This window comes from Leuresthes tenuis, unplaced genomic scaffold, assembly GCF_036924035.1.
Source record: "Leuresthes tenuis unplaced genomic scaffold, fLeuTen1.0.hap1 SCAF_13, whole genome shotgun sequence".
NCBI classification, from domain to species: Eukaryota; Metazoa; Chordata; class Actinopteri; order Atheriniformes; family Atherinopsidae; genus Leuresthes; species Leuresthes tenuis.
This window is the reverse complement of record NW_027325367.1, coordinates 11839731-11858015: the sequence shown is the minus strand read 5'-3', so window position 1 is coordinate 11858015 and position 18285 is coordinate 11839731. Positions and strand designations below refer to the sequence as shown.

Below are 18285 nucleotides of genomic sequence, written 5' to 3'. Positions count from 1 at the left end.
ATTTTACAATTGCTCCAAGTCCCTCCAGTCATGCAAAAATAAGTAATGTCTTGTAAAACCTTAGGGAAATGTCTTGTATTTTTGGCCTTAAAGGGATTTGCCTTCCACTTTCAATAAGTCACCCTTATTGTATTTCTTCCTGCTCATCTCCCTTAAGTGTTCCACAAGAAATTAGTTCTCTGCTTTTGTTTGCGTCAGACAGAGTCAAGATATCACTTTAATCAGTCGATTCGATAACAACAAAGGCACGAAATGGTGTGGGTTCGTGCTAATGTTGGGTTTACAGAGAATAAACCAGATGATGCTGTGTTAATGAGATTATTAACCGGAAACGCTTCTTCCTCATTGTTTGTCTGTTACTTTTTTTTTAATCTTTTTAGCTTGAAAAGTAATGACATTTCTTCCAAATCCCGATTTTGATTGTTATGTTGAGGATGTGCCTTCGATGCTTTTATCGAGTCATACTGGACCAGAATGCTACATTATCACCAATTCTGGGCATACTCTGCAAACACAGCTCAGAAGGCAGCTGAATATGTGTCCCTGTATGACTCAAAGTTATTTACACCATGAAAATGACCTACTGCGGTGTGCAAAATGATGTTGTTTCCACTGAAACTGGCATCTGATTGAGTCAGCGATGTTGCAATCGGGGCACTGTGGGGTCTCAGCATTCATCATAGGGCATCCTTGAACTGGCTGTGTATTTGAATTTGTTGTCAGTGTTCGTAGTGTGTATATATAGGATCGATCTTACTGACTGGAAACAAATTTGAAGCAAGCTTGAAATGAAGCAAAATTAGAAAATGCTAATATTTACATTGTTCTTACATTGTTTACGTGTTCTTGAGTGAAAGAGAGGATAGGGAAGTGTGTTTTGTGCAATTAAAGCTTATTGCAGAATACTTTTTGTCTTTTAAGACTAAAGATAACTCCTTTAACAAAAATATTGGTCACGGGGAGCGTTTGACTTTGCATGTTTTTTTCTGCCTTGACTATCAAAAACTTAAACAGATACACATTTAATGCATGTTTAGGTAATTAATAATTCAACCAATCGGATCAACAAAGTGAAGCTGGTTTGTAAATTGCCTTTTTTCCAACAACAAGAGATTTCAGAGTGATTTATTTACCCTATATATACCCACCTATCACTTATATACCCGTTTTTCCTTCAATAAAGAATTATTCTCCAGTTCTGAAATAAGTGTTATACCACCATCTCACCCAAAACCCACCTGTAGCTGCGACTGTGGGATGCCAACTGGTCTGAAGCAAACGTGACTCGCTGATGGATTCTTAGGAATCTTGACACTCTTTTCTGTTGAAAAGTGTGCGGAAGGAATTAACATTATGAAGTAATTAATTCCATCTTGCATAACAAGATGGTGTCTCAGAGCTGCTTCCTTAAGAGACGCCTCTCAATATGTAGTTGAGCATATGATGTGTGTGTACATGGTAATTGACAAGTTTTTACAACCTTGTTATGTCTATATCAGTATCTGTTTCACGCCCCAGGTGGACTGGTCGCATGTTTACGTCTCCGATTGACCCAGATTTGTTATGGAAGCAGTGACGCCGAGCACATTAATCAGCACAGGTAGAGGGTCAATGTGTCAACAGGATTTATCACATGCACAAGAACACAGCCTACTCCCTTAATAGCTCAGTTTATAAGAGATATTTTCCATCATGTGTAAGAAGCTCCCAGTGATTTGAAGCTCTTTATTGCAGCTTCCATCCTGTTGCTACAGTTACGGACGCTGTGATGGCTGTCGTGACATCAGCAAGCGCGAGGAGAGGCATTTTTCCCCCTCTGTCCTATTTACATAAGAATAACTGTGATTCACCCTCATTCATGTTTCATTCATGTTCAAAAGTTTCTCAGATGAGGATGGTCGTTGCCACAATCTCGAGCGCTTTCATGGCTGGTGACTCAAATGTGAGGCAACGCAGTGGGAGCTCTGCCTGTTTTCTGTGCATCAGGTGGCAGCAGGGCGTGTGCTCCATAAAAGAGATCCTCATCTGTGACAATGGAAAGTGATGAAGATGTCAGACACTGACCCATTTTTTTTTGTCACTGTTAGTATGTGAAATTTCAAATTAATTATCTTTTTGGGGATTTAACCAGGAATGAAGATGCAACTTGCCAGTTGGCACTTGAGTCAGGGGGGTTGAAATGCTGAGAGAAGATTGGTATTGAAATTGTTTGAGGTATCCTTTGAAGTTTTTTCGCTTGTACAGCTATAAGGTTGACAATTATGTTATTGGGTGAGATTCTTTAACATTGTAAAAAGTTTAGCATGCCAACTCATCTCAGGTCAGCCAGGAATTCACATCTCAGATTTTATAGTTTGAAACCTTGTTGAATGTCTCTTTTGTGTGAAAGAAATCCTAAATGTAAGAGCATGTAGGGATCCATTTATTTTCTCTAAACAACCATTCTTGGAGAATGACTATGTTTGGTTATATGAAGCTACTTAGAAATGCTGTACCTTCACCTTCCATCTTTACTTAGTCAGACAGGACACAGGACAAAAGTCAAAGGTCATCGTGAATAAGAAAGAGAATTCCTTTGTGGAGATGGTAGAACCTTACATAGGGAGGATTTGTGGGTGATTTCTGTCGCTATGAGTGCTATGAGACTAAGTGAGGAAAGAAGGAAAGATGGACATAGACTTATGTGCTCCATGTAAATGTCAAGTAAACACAGGGTTAGCGACAGTAAAATTCAGTGAAAGTCATAGAGGGACTCAGTACGAGTTTGGACCTAAACTCAGAATCAAGTTTGGTGTGCCAAGCTTATAGGATCACTTTCAAGACTTGAGGCTGCCTTTGTTGCCAAAGGTAGTATAAGTGAGTAATAAGTGAGGGCTCTGATATCCTTTAGGATAATTTATTTAATTTTATTTTTTAAAAATTGTCTGTAAATTAGCGGCACATGTGATTTGTCGCCTGCAGTAGGGTGTGCCAAATGATGCCGAAATGTAATTAGATGCTCTTGTGGAAGAGTCTGAAACATCATCAACGTAGGAGGATGACAAAGGAGCCAGAAATAGTCTTAGTTTTTCATATGTATAAAGTAAATGTAAACGTTTGATTAATTGAGTGTGCTAGAGGAATTACAACAGGGCTGTATTTGATGCTCACACTTCAAAAAGAAGGCATCCTCTTTCTCCCCATCCATCTGTTTCCCCTTTCTGATTTGATGTATTGTCCTGCGGCCCTCTGTCTCGTCAGGGCCTTGACAAATGAGCCTGTAATGAATACATGTATTTCGAACTGGACATTCTAGCTCACGTGTTGGGCACACACATCTCGTTCCACTGCCTGCGGGTCTGTCCCTGAGAAATGGATTGAGTGCCAGAACGACACACGACTGCTGAAATATTTAAACATTAGATCATTACTGTGTTTGCCGTGAAATTACACATACTCATTTAGTTAGTCCACCTCAGCGCCAGCTCGCATAGATCTGCTGTGTACGTGGGGGTGTGTGTGTAAATACAGGTTTACTCGTTGTGTACGAAAGCTTTACCGCTGGAGCGCGACTCTCGCCGTAATCTTGGGTTTGTACGAGGATTTGTGTATCTTTGTGATCATGTTTACGTGCCTGTGTGTGTTCACAGCTGCCGCTTCTTGGACGCGGTCCTGTTGCACCCTGATTCATTCGAGCTTCTCTGCAGCTCAGATCAATACAGACACAGTGAAAATTGAAAGCATCACGGTCAGCATATGGCAGCAGTGTCAGAAAATAGTCAGAGAAAAGCCCATATGTGCTGTTATATAACAAGCCTCTGGCTGCTGGTCGGAGGTTATTTGAGGAGAGCAAAGTTTGCATCCAGAATTCATGATGTGTCCCAGGGACCAGGACACTTTAAGTAACTCAGAGAATTACAGCTCTCTCTTTCAAAGTACTAAGACAGCTTCATTTACATCAGTTTTATTAGTTTTCTGGTTGAAAAACAAGTGACTACAGGGCTGCTTCGTAGGATTATTGCATCAACAGTTTCTGACTAGATTTCATCAAGTATCTTAATGGATTTATCAAAATAACATGTCGCACAAGTGGCTTTTCAAATTAATTAATTAATTAATTAGTTTCACTGCCATATTCAGATGATGCTCAGCAATAAAGAAATTTGCCAAGACTATGTACCATGTGGATTCATGCTGCTCACACACACTTCATACCAGCATATAGACGCAAAAACCTTAGGCACAGATTACGCTCAGTGACTCGCAAACACATTCAGTCCCCATGGTGTTTTCCCCATGTAGTTGCATTACAACTTGTAATTTAAATTCATATGCTTTTACATTTCATGTAATACGCCTATATAGAATAGTCCTAATTGTTGAATTGATATTAAAAAAAGAAAAGAAATGCTGTTTTGATAATAAGTCATAAACTACGATCTGATGCTGCCTAGAAGTCATGTTACCAGTTAAATTAGTTTCAACTGTGTGCAGTCTAGATTTCACATGGCCTTTGTGTATATGCATGTGTGAAAGACTCCAGAGTCTGCAGCATCACAAAGCTCAGTGACAACTTAAGTTTTGCATACAGGTCAGGGCTAAAGATCTGGAGAAGTACAGGTTAAAAAAAAAACCATTAGCAAGAAATGGACAGAATGTCGAACCCCAACAAACCTGCCAATAAAGGGCAGACTGACCACCAACTGTCAGAAATGTAGTGTCTCAAGACTTCTTCAATCTATGGGCTTTATGGAGGAGTGGCCACCAAAAAAGGCATTAAAGAAAAAAAACCTTCAAAAGACCAGACCTCATTCTTTTTTGTTTTTGATGTGACTGAAAGACTGCTGCACACCGGCACCGACTGCTCCAATCCAGCTTGAAGAAGCTTGCTGTTATTATCTTTTGAAACGGACAAAAATCCCAGTGAGTGGACATACCAAGCTTTCCACGAAAGCTCTCAAATCAGTCGGCCTCGTTTATGCAGCACTATCTCGAACACCCCGAAAGGCTTCGCAGAGCAAAAGGAAAGCCTGAGAAGCGCAGGCATTAAACAGAAGCAAAAAGTAGATTAGAATGTGTTCACTGTAAAAGCAATATGCAAATAACAGTGAACTATTGGTATAGAAAGCAAGTAAATCATTGTCCTTGCGAGGTTTCTTGATGAATTCTGCTTTAAAACAAATGATTGAATGATACTGCCTCAGTGTGGTTAAGCTGTTTTTGTAAAACTAACTTAAGAATTGATCGTTGCTTGTCGACAAAGGGAAATGTCTTTTTTTTTTTTTTTTTTCTTCTTTTCTTGTTTTATTGATTACGACATGGCCTTGTGATGAATTACATCTGCTAATCATTTATATTTGATTGTGAATAATCCTCATTAGGACACGTTAATGAATTGCATTTTTCATTTAGGTTTTCAAATGTTTCCTTTTTTTTTTTTAGTGCTATCAAAGCCTCCGTTATACCTTCAGAATGTATTATTTTTAAGTGAGTGCAATAGTTTTTCATTTTCTGGTCCATATTTTTGAGCTACATCTTTCATATTTTATTTATTGGTATTCATATACAGATGTATTTCAGTTTTAGTTAATCTTCACATTGAGAACTCGATGCCCTTTTTCCTCTCCGCTTTAACCGCTCTGACCTTTTTAATTTGATCTTCTGTTTATTATGATGAATATATCTCTACAGACAGTGGACACTGCATGCGAGAACCCCAGGAGCCTACTGCTCCTGAACATGAAAGAACATTAAAACACCTCATCAGACACCTACAATCAAATTACTGTCAAAGTTGCTTAGATTACACTCGTTCAGCCACCCTAATTACTGCATCAGTTGTGGAGAAGCAGCTGAACCTGGTGATCTCATCTTTAAGATTTTTATTTCCTGACTAGAGCCTCCTGGTGGTTATCTCTTCATACCATTCATTTCAGAAGTCAAATTTAATCTTCTGAATAAGCCTTTTCATCCTTTTTTTCGTGTCTCGCTCACATTTGCAAATAACCGCTTTTCTCACCTCTTTAGGAGATACCGCCACAGCAAACAGTTAAGGAGTCTTACGGACTTAATCTGGCTGAGTTTCCTGCCGAGGACGACCTGCTCATTTACGAGAGGTAACCGACACAATAGCAGCACGTCCAAGTCTCTTCTATAGAAGCTGTAGAAACACTGGTGTATAATTAAATTAGTTATCTGTGAGAGAGGCTGTGGCTCGTGAAGCTGAGTGAATCGCCCACCAACTGGAAAGTCTGTGGGTTGATACCCTGCTTCTCCGGTCCGCATTTCAATGCGTACATGGACCAGAAAATCTCTATATAAAGGCAGTTTATTTACCCTTTTTTTGCTAGTTACTTGTTCCTCTGCTCGCTCAAGCAGATATCTAAACTGGCTTGACTTTCAGTCACTTGACTGAAAATCAATGCTTGTGGGTTTTGTTGTATTTGAAAAATGATATGGATAGAATAATATATTCTACACCATATTCCAGCCACATTGCCATCAATATAATCAGTTTAGACAACCTGTTAGTCAGAAGAAGTAACTAACACAGTCCTCTGAATACATGTATGTCTTTCCTCCTCCTTACCAGCTGGAGCTGGCGTCCGTTAGTTTCTCTGGCCTGCGGCTCTCTGTGTGCTCTTTGTCCTGCATGTGTCAAATTTTCTGTAAATGGGAGAGCTGCAGTCTTCTGTTCTGATTGCTTGTGTCCCAGGAAAATTAAAAGGTCCTGTTTTATTGTTGGAGATGATGTGCTCAGTGCCCAAGACAGAGAGAGGGCAGAACAAGCAGTTTGAGCCACCCACAGTGACGTGGGTCATTTTGAGAAAGGGGTCAAATATAGTCAAATATACCCTGCTGTGTGCATTGATATTCTAACCTCACTGCTTTTTTTCTCCTCATTCACTTTTCTGCATGGCCTCTCAATTTCATTATGACATTTGTCCCCAGTTTCTCCCACCAATGTTTTATGAATAGTCATCCTTAGACTCTGAGATTGAACATTACTATATGTTCTTTGGAGGCAAACAGAGTGTTTGATACTGTATGATGCTTTCAATGGAGCTTTTTTTTCCTCACACACTGCTTTTCTGAACCTAGAGAGTATAGCTTGTCCAGTCCATATTTCTTTGAAGACTCGATTGCAGGCTGTGTTTTCACAAGTAAATAATAAGAAACTCGGGAGAAGGAATCGTACTGAATTAACTGATTCCTTCCTGATAAACTCAACTGCACCTCTACATTTTACATGAACTACTTAATGACAAAGGGAGACCTATGATAGCTGACTGTCGTGCAGTTTCCTCTTTAGTGACCTCTTACCTTAAGCCCACTGAACATTTATAACGGCATCTAAAGACTGAGAAAGCCATGTCTTCCCAATTGTCGGGTTATTTGAACAAACTTGTGGAGGTTGTGAGGACTCGAGCTCAAACGTAAGACCTAACAATGCTAATATCTTCTGAAATTCCCGTGCAAATTGTTAATTTTTTCTCAAATTGTTAAGCAGATGTTACGATATTTAATTATAATTGAGGTATTGAATTTCAAATTTATTCAAACCACAAGTATCTTTGCAAGTGGTCTCAGATTTTGGACCCCTTAGATGTTGATTGTAAGGCCAATGTTACAATGCAAGATGTTAAAAGCAATTTTTTCAGGATGAATCAGAAACAAAGATTCACAAGCACCTGCGTTTCCCCTTTCTGATGCTTAATGTAATAAAGACTTGTGACTAAGAAATAAAACAAACCACTGTACTTTCTTTGCAGACACCTTCGATGTCTTTGTTTGTATCTAATCCAAACTCTGCTGGTAGGCACAGAGATGATTTAGGCATCGGAATTAGCTCCCAAACTGTTGTGAAGAATGCTGTTCATAAGCTCCAACTGTAGTGGCACATAATAAGATCGAAATTACATTCATTATTGAAGTTGGAGCGGCTCCAAAATGTTAGTTATAGCCAGAGCTCTGATAATCAATGCATTAATATTAAAAACTCATGTGGAACAACCAGGGGAGCGCTCAGCTGTAGCACATTACTTTGTCTTTGTGAGAGAAGAATGACCCACGGGGAAAAATGTGATACTTGACGATGATGAGATCTGAACATCAGAGATCTCAGCAGACATGTTTAGCAAAGAGGATGATATGAAGCTGAAGTGCAAAGTGTTTTTGAGACTCCTAATGACTCCAATTTCATGTTGGCCCTTTTCAGCGGCTGTGTTTTTTTTCTTCTTTCTGCAGGTTTGCACGTCTTGGGGAGAGCCAGCACAGAATGGAGAGAACCGAACGCATCAACTTGGCAAACATCATTTGTTTGTGAGTGACACAAATAATGAAGCATAAACCAAAAAAAAGCACCCAAAAACTCATAATCCTGTCTCACGTGTAATGTTAAGCATTATCATATTGGTTTTTAGTCATCATTTGACCTTTCAGAACACCGTTTAACATATTTTTCACGTTACCTTGGGACAAAAGTAGCTCTAAGTGCTTCTGTGCAAGGCCTGCAGCTGTCTAATCGTCATATCATATGACTAATAATGCTTTCTTCATTTCTTCTTTTTTAATTATGCCAATTCCCACTTGGTGTCAGCCTTCATCCTTCATCTCCGTGTATCCGTGACCCAGCTGGACATAGATGGAGTTTCTTCTTCTCCTTTTTTCCCCCCTCAACCAGAATCAAAGCTTAGAACCACACGTGTGATGGAAATGTGCAGCCGTGGAAACCCTTTTTTTTTTTTTTTTTTTTTTTTTTTTTTTTAATTTTTAATTTTTTTTTTTTAAGTTCCAAAAGCACACACATACCCACACAAAGTAAGCACTGAAAATGCCTCATGAGATGATTCTTTTTCTTGGTATCATGCCATCTTCTGCTTATATCAACATCCCTGCCTTCTTTGCGTCTACTTTGAATGTTTTTTAGGAATTTGTTGACACACACGTTTAGTCCATGCTGCACCTTTTCTCAGAGAATAACGCAAATGAATGAGACAACAAGGGGTTGGCAAATCCATTGTCAGACACTTGTGGAAATAGTATTATTTATTTTCGTTCTAAGCAAATAATGAAGAAAGTAATATGAGGTGATTTTGCTGGGCTTCAGACGATCTGAGCGCACAAAAGTTCAGACCACTCTGAACTGGTATCTACAGGCAGGTTTTAGTCGTGAGGACAACAATCGATGGCAGCTCCCATTCACTCACCTGTTCTGTGTTACACTTGTGTCATCTGATTGTTGAAATTTGCCTCTTGACTTTAAGTAGGTACTTTATTTATTTAGCACACCTGAAACATTTTGTACATGTATAGGCCGCACCAGATTATAAGCCACAGATGTCCACATTGTAATATGAGATATTTACAAAGAAAGATGTTACACGTGAGGACTTTTAAACTTTTGATTAAATGCATATGGTAACATAAACGAATACATACTGCAAATACTTTTTTTTCCGAACAGTGCCAGTAACACCGATGGTTTTAACTTAAATACCTATCAGTAACACACAAATACGTGGCATAAATGCTTTTTTTTCCGAACAGTGCCTGTAACACAACTGGTAAAAAAAAAACAAAAAAACATGAAAAGTCATTGATCGCCTTCTTCATCTTCCTCCTGCGCACTAAAACCATCTAAGTCATCTTCTTCAGTGTCCGAATTGAACAGCCTCAGAACTTCGTCACTCATTTCAGTCTCTTCGTTGTCGCTCTCACAATCTCATCTCAGATTGATCGCCGTAATTTAAAAGCTGCATCATGTGCATTTCTTTGTTTGTTTTCCATGATTATGCTGCCAAAATGTGTTTTGGCAGCATAAAAAGAAAAGAAAAAAATTTATGGTATCTATTATTTATTAGGAAATGCGGGTGTTTGGCCAGAAACCATCTGACATTTGTTAGGTTAGGTCAATGCTGCTTTCATATCTGTGTGTCTTCTGTATATTTGATATCAGATTCAAGTGTCATAATGACCTGGATTAGCTGAAATTAAATTGTTTTTGGTCTTTCAGAGGACGGATCCCAAACACCAAATGCAGTAAAAGGTCCATTGTCTGTTGTAATGGGAACGAGCAAAATCTTATAAATCCAAGCTTGATCTACTAAGACTTACTGCACATCAGCACATCAGACTACTGCAGATTATAAGATGGTACCATCCTTTGGGGATCTTTTAGGACTTGCATAAAGACAAGATATATATCTTGTCTGCACTTAAGGAAAACTCTTGTGTGTTCTCTTGCGTCTGTGCTGAGTAAAGGGAGGTTTAGTGAAACTTTTGTGTATAAAATGTACATAGAACACTCAAAGATTGCATAGTTGATGAATATTGATGCTCCTTTGTAGGTGGGTTAATAGGAAATTGCATGGATAAAAATAAGCAAAGAACATGCAGTTGTTTGTTGTACAAGACGCAATTTAACAGTGCAACACTGACAGGAGACTGCTAATTTGACCTTTCCACCAATCATCCTTCAACAGCCACCTAATCTAAACCAGGTTTGATGCGTTTCCTCTAAGAAAAGCAGAGAACTGTCAGGGCCTACTGTAGTCTAAGACTTATTTGTTAAACATCCTTGTTTATAACATCAGCATGCGAATTGCTGATTTGGACATTGGTTTCTAAAGAAATACATTTCTTGAATTGGTCCATTCAATTTCACCATTGTTAATTTATTAGCCATGCCTTTCTCAATGTTAGCGTATAATGAAAAGATTTTTCACCAATGAAGACTCAACTCGGAGCTGAATTTTGGAGTATAAAATGAGGCTTTTCATAGAAACGGTACTCAACAGGGTCACCAAAAGACGGGCTTTCCTGATGGGATGAAAACTATCTGTCACAGAAGGAACCTGGGCAAGAAATCTATGTTAGTAAGTTTATCCATGTCAGCCCATCACCATCTGCTGTTCTCACTCTGATCACCGGGTCCACTGTGGCAGTCTGTGTTTAAGTTTTTTGGACAAAACGGTCATCATGCTTCTCCAGTGATTTATTTACAAAGTTTCTGGTTATGAAGCATCATCACTCCTCTCTGATAACTCCTGTAACTGGTAACAGTTGTTTGGGTTCTTTTGTGTGCTGCCACATTGTGTCCTGTGTTTGGTATTGTGTCAGCTGGTCTTTCATTGAGTTGTATTGTGCTTTCGAATTCAGCGCCTGAGTGCACGTTACAGTAAGTTTTCTTTTCTTCTTTTTATCCTGTTGAGGGTCAGAGGAGACAAGGTTTTAGAGGCACAGTTTGCTGCCAGTGGTAGAAGCTAGCTCTGCAAAATTGCTTCTTTGGGATTGGCTACCACAAAAAAATGTTCAGCTATTTTGATAGGAAAAAGTAAAAGTTGAGCAATATCATAATCGTAAGGTTTGGTTCTCAGCACTATCAAATTAGGGGCTTATTCTCAAAAGGCCGAATGGCAGATTTGGCACCAGCATCATCCTGATTGAGCAGAGATGTTAGTCTCAGCCTTGTCCCAAGGCTACTGAAAACATTGAGTGTTATTTAAAACTAAATTGTGACAAGCTGTAGCAGCAAAATGCTGTCACCTGTTTATTGCATCAGTCGATATAACAAACTTCTTAGGGAGGGATTTAATATTGCATTGTTTCTGCTTTTTTGAATATGAATACTTCTGAATACACCACCAATTTCTTTACAACCGGCAAAGGTCAGGGCTGTGCAAACAAAGGCAAGAACTGAATTGTTTGGAAAACATTGTTTTTATGATTTGCTAACCTTCCCTTTACCTTCAAGATGCGTAAGAACATGCATTCATTCATTCATTCATTCAGTCTGCTCGGTCTTCTTAGAATATACTAGTAGGTACGCAAAAGCTGTTTTTGCTCTAAAGGGACGTTCACCTTGGGCTGGTGTTGTACATCATTCATCCACGGAACATGCACAACAATTGTGGATTTGATGTTTTTTTTATAGAATGGAAAAAACATCACTTCACGTGGCAGTTTCTCTCTTCTGACAGTGCTGCACGTTGCCGTGTCAATGCACAGGTTGTACATAGTGTGCACGTGAAGGGGGATATTTGTAGTCCACCAAGTGGGTAAGAGCAGACCATGGGTAGCACATATTTTCTTTACCTGTTATTTCTGAATAAAACAGACTGAGTCAAAAGTGGAGGTCTTTTCATTGGAGGATCGTAAGAAGGCCATGTGAATCTTAGGTCTCTTTCCTCTTTCCTCCTATGTCGCTGCCTTTTATCTCTCTGAGCATTCATTAGTTCACCCATCCTCGTGTCGGATCCACAGGTGTGTCAGTTGTTGTGCAATAGTGCTATTCTCAGTTGTTACAAATGTTTGGCCGCAGTTAGGGGTCCTTTAGTCTGATACCTTTCTCTGTGTGGTTCCTTTATTGATTCATCAGGAATAGGCAAAGCTGACTCAAAGTACCGTATATGAATACTGCGACCACTTCCTGTTGAGAAACATCACTCGGGTGTAGGGTGATCTATCTTCCTTCAGTCATAATAAGAGCCTTTGTCTCTTATATGAATTAACATACAGTTGTATATGAAAAAAGACCACTTGATTTCCATGTGTATCTATGTGTAGTTTAAGTATTTTCCAATCCTGTCAGCAGAAACATTAAACATTCAAGTTGGAACAGGGGAAACAAAAGGCTGGAAAAGTAAAAAGGAGAAAAAATTTTAAATCTATTTTGATGCCTGGGATCTTTAGGCTGTCGGGTAGCACTGCATTGAAAACTGTCATAGAAATCACTGCATGGGCTCAGGAACACTGCCAGAAATCATTGTCTCTGCCATTCACAAATGTTGGCTAAAGCTTTATCATGCAAAGAAGAAACCATATGTGAACTTCATCCAAGAAAGCTCCTGTCTTATCTGAGACAAAGCTCATTTAAAATGAACTGAGGTAAAGTGGAAAAGAAGCGGGTATACTACACTTTTTATATATATATATATATATATATATATATCTTTTTTTTTAAGCCGTAGAGCTGCCATCAAATTCAAGAAGGGCTCTTTTATCAAATGGTAAATTGTCTCATTTTCCACATGTTATATGCATTCTGTCTTCTATGATGATTAAATTTGGTTCATGAGATTTCAAAATCATTGCAGTCTTCCTAACCTCAGATCTCACATTGAATGGCCATGTGACACTATAGATATATAAAAAGGAGGCAACGTCTCTGTGTACTCATCTTCTTTATTCCACGTGTGGCACTAACATGAACTGCCCTCCGTTTGGTCTTGTGTATCAGTTTGTTTTTGCCCCAAACCTTTAGTCTCCTGTTGAATTATGTGCTCGTACTGCAGTAAACTTGCTGTTTAGTGTAGTTGCATTATTTATTTATTTATTTTATCTAGAGGCTTCTTCAATTCACCAGAGCCTCAAACAGTCCATTGTCAAGGAGCCATGTGTCTGAGCAGCTTCTCTCTGGGCCCCAGCTGCTGTAGAACTGGCTGACTGAGTGGATGACCTGACAAGCATGCTGTTGTTAATCCATTCTGAAGATGAGGAGACATGCTTTACAGTTTAGTTTCTGAGAAAACAGGAGTAATTCTGCTGTAAACGCACCCATTTGTACCATCCTCTTGTTGTTTCCATTAACAATTCTCTTAATGACTCATCCTCAGCAGCAGTTTTCCACAGATTTGTTGGTCGGATGAAAATATTTTCCTTGATGCTAAAAGAAGCCAGTTCTTGTGCCACCACGTGAGTTGTTCCATCCCTCTCATTGTTTGCATTTTTGTTCCACTTCCTCTCAGAGAGCCAGTCTCCCGCTTCCCAGAAGACAGCATCTACGGAGTTTCCCCTCCCCAGGTAGACAGAGACAGTCGCAATGTGTTCGAGAGCCATGTGCTGACGGGCCAGGGCCAGGTGAAGGCGCTGGGCAGAGAGGACATGTTGATGTACAGGGAGTACATCAAAAACAGATACATGTGAGACGGAGATCTATTACCAAGGTCAAGGTCACGTTTATTTATAGAGCACTTTATAACAACCTACGTTGACCACAGTGCTTCACATAAATAAATAATAATAAAATCCAAAAGATAAATTTAACAAAGAAATACAATCACTGTCAAGAGTGACACCAAGGCTCTTCATGACAGAGCAGTGTTTTGAACTAAGAGAAGGGGGCAGAGCATCAACACAGTCACTGTAATGGCGCCCAAACACTGTGACTTCTGTCTTACTGTCATTTAGGTTTAGGAAGCTGAGGCTCATCCAAGTCTTGATGTCAGTTATACAGGCAAGTAGAGTTTGTACACTGTTCATTTGTCGGGGGAGATAAATCTGAACATCATCAGCGTAACAACAAAAAGACACATTATGTTTGCGGAGAATGGATCTAAGGGGCAGCATGTACAGTGAGAATAATAAAAGGCCTAAAATAGATCCTTGAGGCACCCTGGAAGTTAGAGGTCACTCGAGAAGAAAAATCTCCCAAATGAACTGAGAAGCTCCTGTCAGTCAGCATGAAGGCAGCACCCTTGATACCAACGTACTGTTCCAGGTGTGACAGCAGGGAGCTGTGATCTACCGCGTCAAACGAAGTTGTTAAATCTAATGTTACCATGATGGCAGCACACCCAGAATCAACCGTTAAAATAAGATCTTTAACCAGATTGGAATTTTTCAAGAATGTCATTTTTCTCAAGAAATGATAACAGCTGGATGGCCATTATTTTCTCTATCACCTTTGACAGAAAGGGAAGTTTAGAGATATGCTGAAAGTTAGCGAGGATAGCTGGGTCAAGGCTAGGCTTTTTGATTAGTGGCTGCACTATGGCAGAAGTCCCAAAGTCTGCAATGAAATCCTCCCCAAGTGTGTGAATAAGTCTAACATACCCCTAACTGCCTCCCATTGTTGTGTAAAGAAGCCTAATTATTGAGCTGTGTCCCTGCCAGCACCCCACCCCCACACACAGGATATTCTGCAGGTCAGCAACTCTGATGTGCCCTTCTGTAAGAATCACTGGCCATAAAAGGCACATAACCAAAATATTTGCCATTTTTCCACTATAACATTCGTAACAAAAACCGTGCTGGCATTTGACAAGGGCCTAAGACAAATTATGTTACCTGAGAAATAGCCTCTTTCAAGTTGACTACGTGGGTTTGATTATAGCTGATGTGCCCTTTTGTGAGACTCAATGGGCATCATACAATTTAGATTTGATGAAGGAAGGGAGGGGAAGGGAGTGTTGTAAAAGCTGTGAATGTTGTGGGCGAGAAACGACCATAGATAGGAAATGCCTGGCACGCAGACCCTGATTTCATGTCACAACCAAGGCAACCAAGAAGGATCAGTGCTCAGAAAGCTTTAGCAGTTCTACAGAGCCTGTCGGGCTGTGAATCTGATGGTGGAGATGTGGACCTCGCATTTCAGAATGAAAACATTGTGACCAATTCATTAAGTGATGAGGATGCGACTGCTCCAAAGACACACCAGGAGACGGGTGGTCAAGTATGTCTTTGAGAAGGAGAGTTCAGACACAGAGGCCACGTCAGATGAGGAGGAACACACAACGCACGTCAACCCCCCTTGTAATAAAAAACAAAAAGTTGCAGATGTGGACATAACACCTGGATCCACAGAGATGGCGAAAGATGGCACTTTATGGTTCCGCCACAAAGTTTGAGACTTTTCTGCTCATTCAAACAGCAGTTTGACCTTTGTCATTACAGGCAGCAACCTCAGTGAGGGGTGCAGTGGCTGTTCACAATACAATGGAGACAGTTAGCACCTTGAGAGGAATACACAATTTTTGCAGAGGGGAGGGGGGCATGCAGCAGAAGTGAAAATCTCTGGGCCTGCTCAGGAACTGGAAAACAGGCTGAGCTAAAACAAGCATGAAACGATAATAATAATAAAATGAATGAGCCCACTGAATTAAAACCAGAGCTAAAGGCCGGGACGACCAGAATTTCAGCTTTAGGACACAGAAGATGTTTTACACTTTTGTTTGTGGTTCCAAATGAGGGCAAGAGAGGTTTTGTTGTATAAAGTTAAAAAAAAAATGTTTTCTCCTCCTCCATAGTGATGATTAAGGTAATGGGACATGTAAGACCCACATGCAGCTGTATCTGGACTAAATAAAGAGAAAACAAAAAAAGAGAAGATGGATTTTTTTTTTTAATGTGTTATAATTGGCTTTGTTCTTAGACATTATGTATTCATATTCTGTATTTTACTAAATAAGCCATGTTCCTAGTTTGTTCTTTTCCACTCTGCTCATACTACACCACAGATGACCTTAAATGGTCCAAGACTTTAAGATAGCATAACTAGTCTAAATAACTGGGTCAGATGACGCTTCTCTGTCTTGTCAGACAAACTGATGCACGCCTAAAACAACACACACACACGTTGTTTATCACATCCAAAGAACACGACGAGGATGGTGGTTGGCCTGCTCATGTCACAAAAAAACTGGGCAATTGTACTCTGTCGAGTGTAAGTACAACCAATATGAAATGTTTCCGGATATCGGGGCTCGGCCTGATAGATTTCCTGCGAAATGTTTCGAGTCCAGCGCTGCCATACTTTACATGTGACCACTAATAAATACTTTGTTTAACTTAAGATCCGGCTTGTTCTTGGACTTCCAATGAAAGGCTAACAAATGGAAATTGTGTTTTAATAGACTTTCATCTATCAGTCATTTTATAAATTGATGTCTTAAAAGACTATGAGTATGTTTTGTTTTTTTGTTAATTACATTGGTTTAATTTTTATCACAGCTTTTTAAAGACCGTAGCTATTGTTTATACATATTTTCATCATGTAAATTGATGCGAACAGTTATGAATCTTAAATGCTGGGACCATAACCTGTGTGCACCTGCACAGTTCCATAATGTTTCATTTCACTCTGCAGGAATCTCGAAAAAAGCCTGAGCTTTTATGATTTTTTTTTTTTTTTTTTTTTTTTTTTTTTTTTTTACACAAAGAATTCTTTACAAACTTGATATCTTCTTCCACGGCATGACATTTTCCACTTATTCTTTTTGTTGGATGATATTCAAGTTCATTGTGCCTTTTAAATGATCATCTTTTTTAAAAGTGTCTTAATCTCTGACCCTTTCTTGACACCTTTTCTCATATTTTAAACAGTGGAATTACCACAGTTGTCAAAGTTGCACATTGATTTTATATTGTATGACTATATTTATGAGATGTTATTAATTATTGTGTATAGTACTAAATTAAACTTGCTGTTGCCTGTAAGCGGTCTTTGTTCTTCATTCTACACATACAAAAACAAATATTGTTCCTTTCATACAGCCACTGTAATTGTACACCTCCCTCCACTCACCCACACTCTCTACTGTCACTTCCTCTTTCGCTCAGTCTTTACACTAATTATGAACCCCTTTTCTTTTTCCTCACACTTTCCCTTTTCACCCTCCACTCACACTCTTTTAGTACTCGGGTTTCAACAAAAGGTGTCAGAAAATGTGAAATGTGATGAATGACACTGTAATACGTGTACACATTTGGTCGGTATTCTGCTTGACCACTGGTCTCTGCTTTTGTGCCGCGTGAGTTTGATGATGGAGGAGAAGGGGGGGGCTGGTTTAGCATGCGATGTGATAAAAATGGTAGTGGAATTGAATAGAAAAATTAATTTTTTGACATATTTGAAAAAAACATTAACCTTAGAAATTAAGAAGTCGAGAGGAGCAAATATGTCTAATCGGTATTCTTTTTTTACACTCGAGCACTGCCATGATAATTGGGATTGATAAAGATTGCACTGCAGATATATAGAATGCAGCAAGGACACATAAAGTGACACAGAAGGTCTCTGCGTTGATGGTTGTTATCTTGAGAGCAGTGGAGATGTATGAATGATGTCAGGAGGCTTCAGTGTCACAGCTTCCCTGATTTTTCTTTGTGAAAAAGTAGGATAGCAACAGTGCTAGCACTGGTCCACTGTGATACCAAAATTCACACAATATCAGCCACACAGCAAATGATGAGATGAGACTGAGAAAGGGAAACATTTTAGATCTCAAAAAAGAGCTTTACTATCTGATTATATTTTCTGTACATCTCCCTACTTGAAGGTAAATACGCTGCCAGGAATGCATTGAACTCCTGTGCAGTGTGATTTTAATGTCGAGAGTTATTGATAGATAAGTAGAATATTTCGATCTAAAATAAATTCTTGAGGACGTTTTAGTGAAAATCTGGGCAACAGAATAGAAACTACATGCAACTAAAGACCTACAGCTCTGATCAATGGCACACAAGTTAGAAAGCATCTGTGATTTCTGGCCTAATAGTGAGGAAGTCACGATGAAATTAACTGTT

General features: G+C 39.3%; 1 protein-coding gene across 2 annotated transcripts in view; it reads left to right on the top strand.

Moving 5' to 3' along the window:
* fig4a (FIG4 phosphoinositide 5-phosphatase a) overlaps positions 1-17175 on the top strand; it is a 49517-nt gene extending 32342 nt beyond the window's left edge. The window contains exons 22-24 of one of the 2 annotated variants that reach the window (XM_072361762.1): positions 6007-6095; positions 8227-8301; positions 13728-17175. In XM_072361762.1, the coding sequence (XP_072217863.1) occupies positions 6007-6095; positions 8227-8301; positions 13728-13905 (342 nt within the window). In that variant the 3' untranslated portion in view covers positions 13906-17175. The remainder of the gene's footprint in view (positions 1-6006; positions 6096-8226; positions 8302-13727) is intronic. The other variant, XM_072361761.1, reaches the window with a different exon arrangement.
* The last annotated feature ends 1110 nt before the right edge of the window (positions 17176-18285 follow it).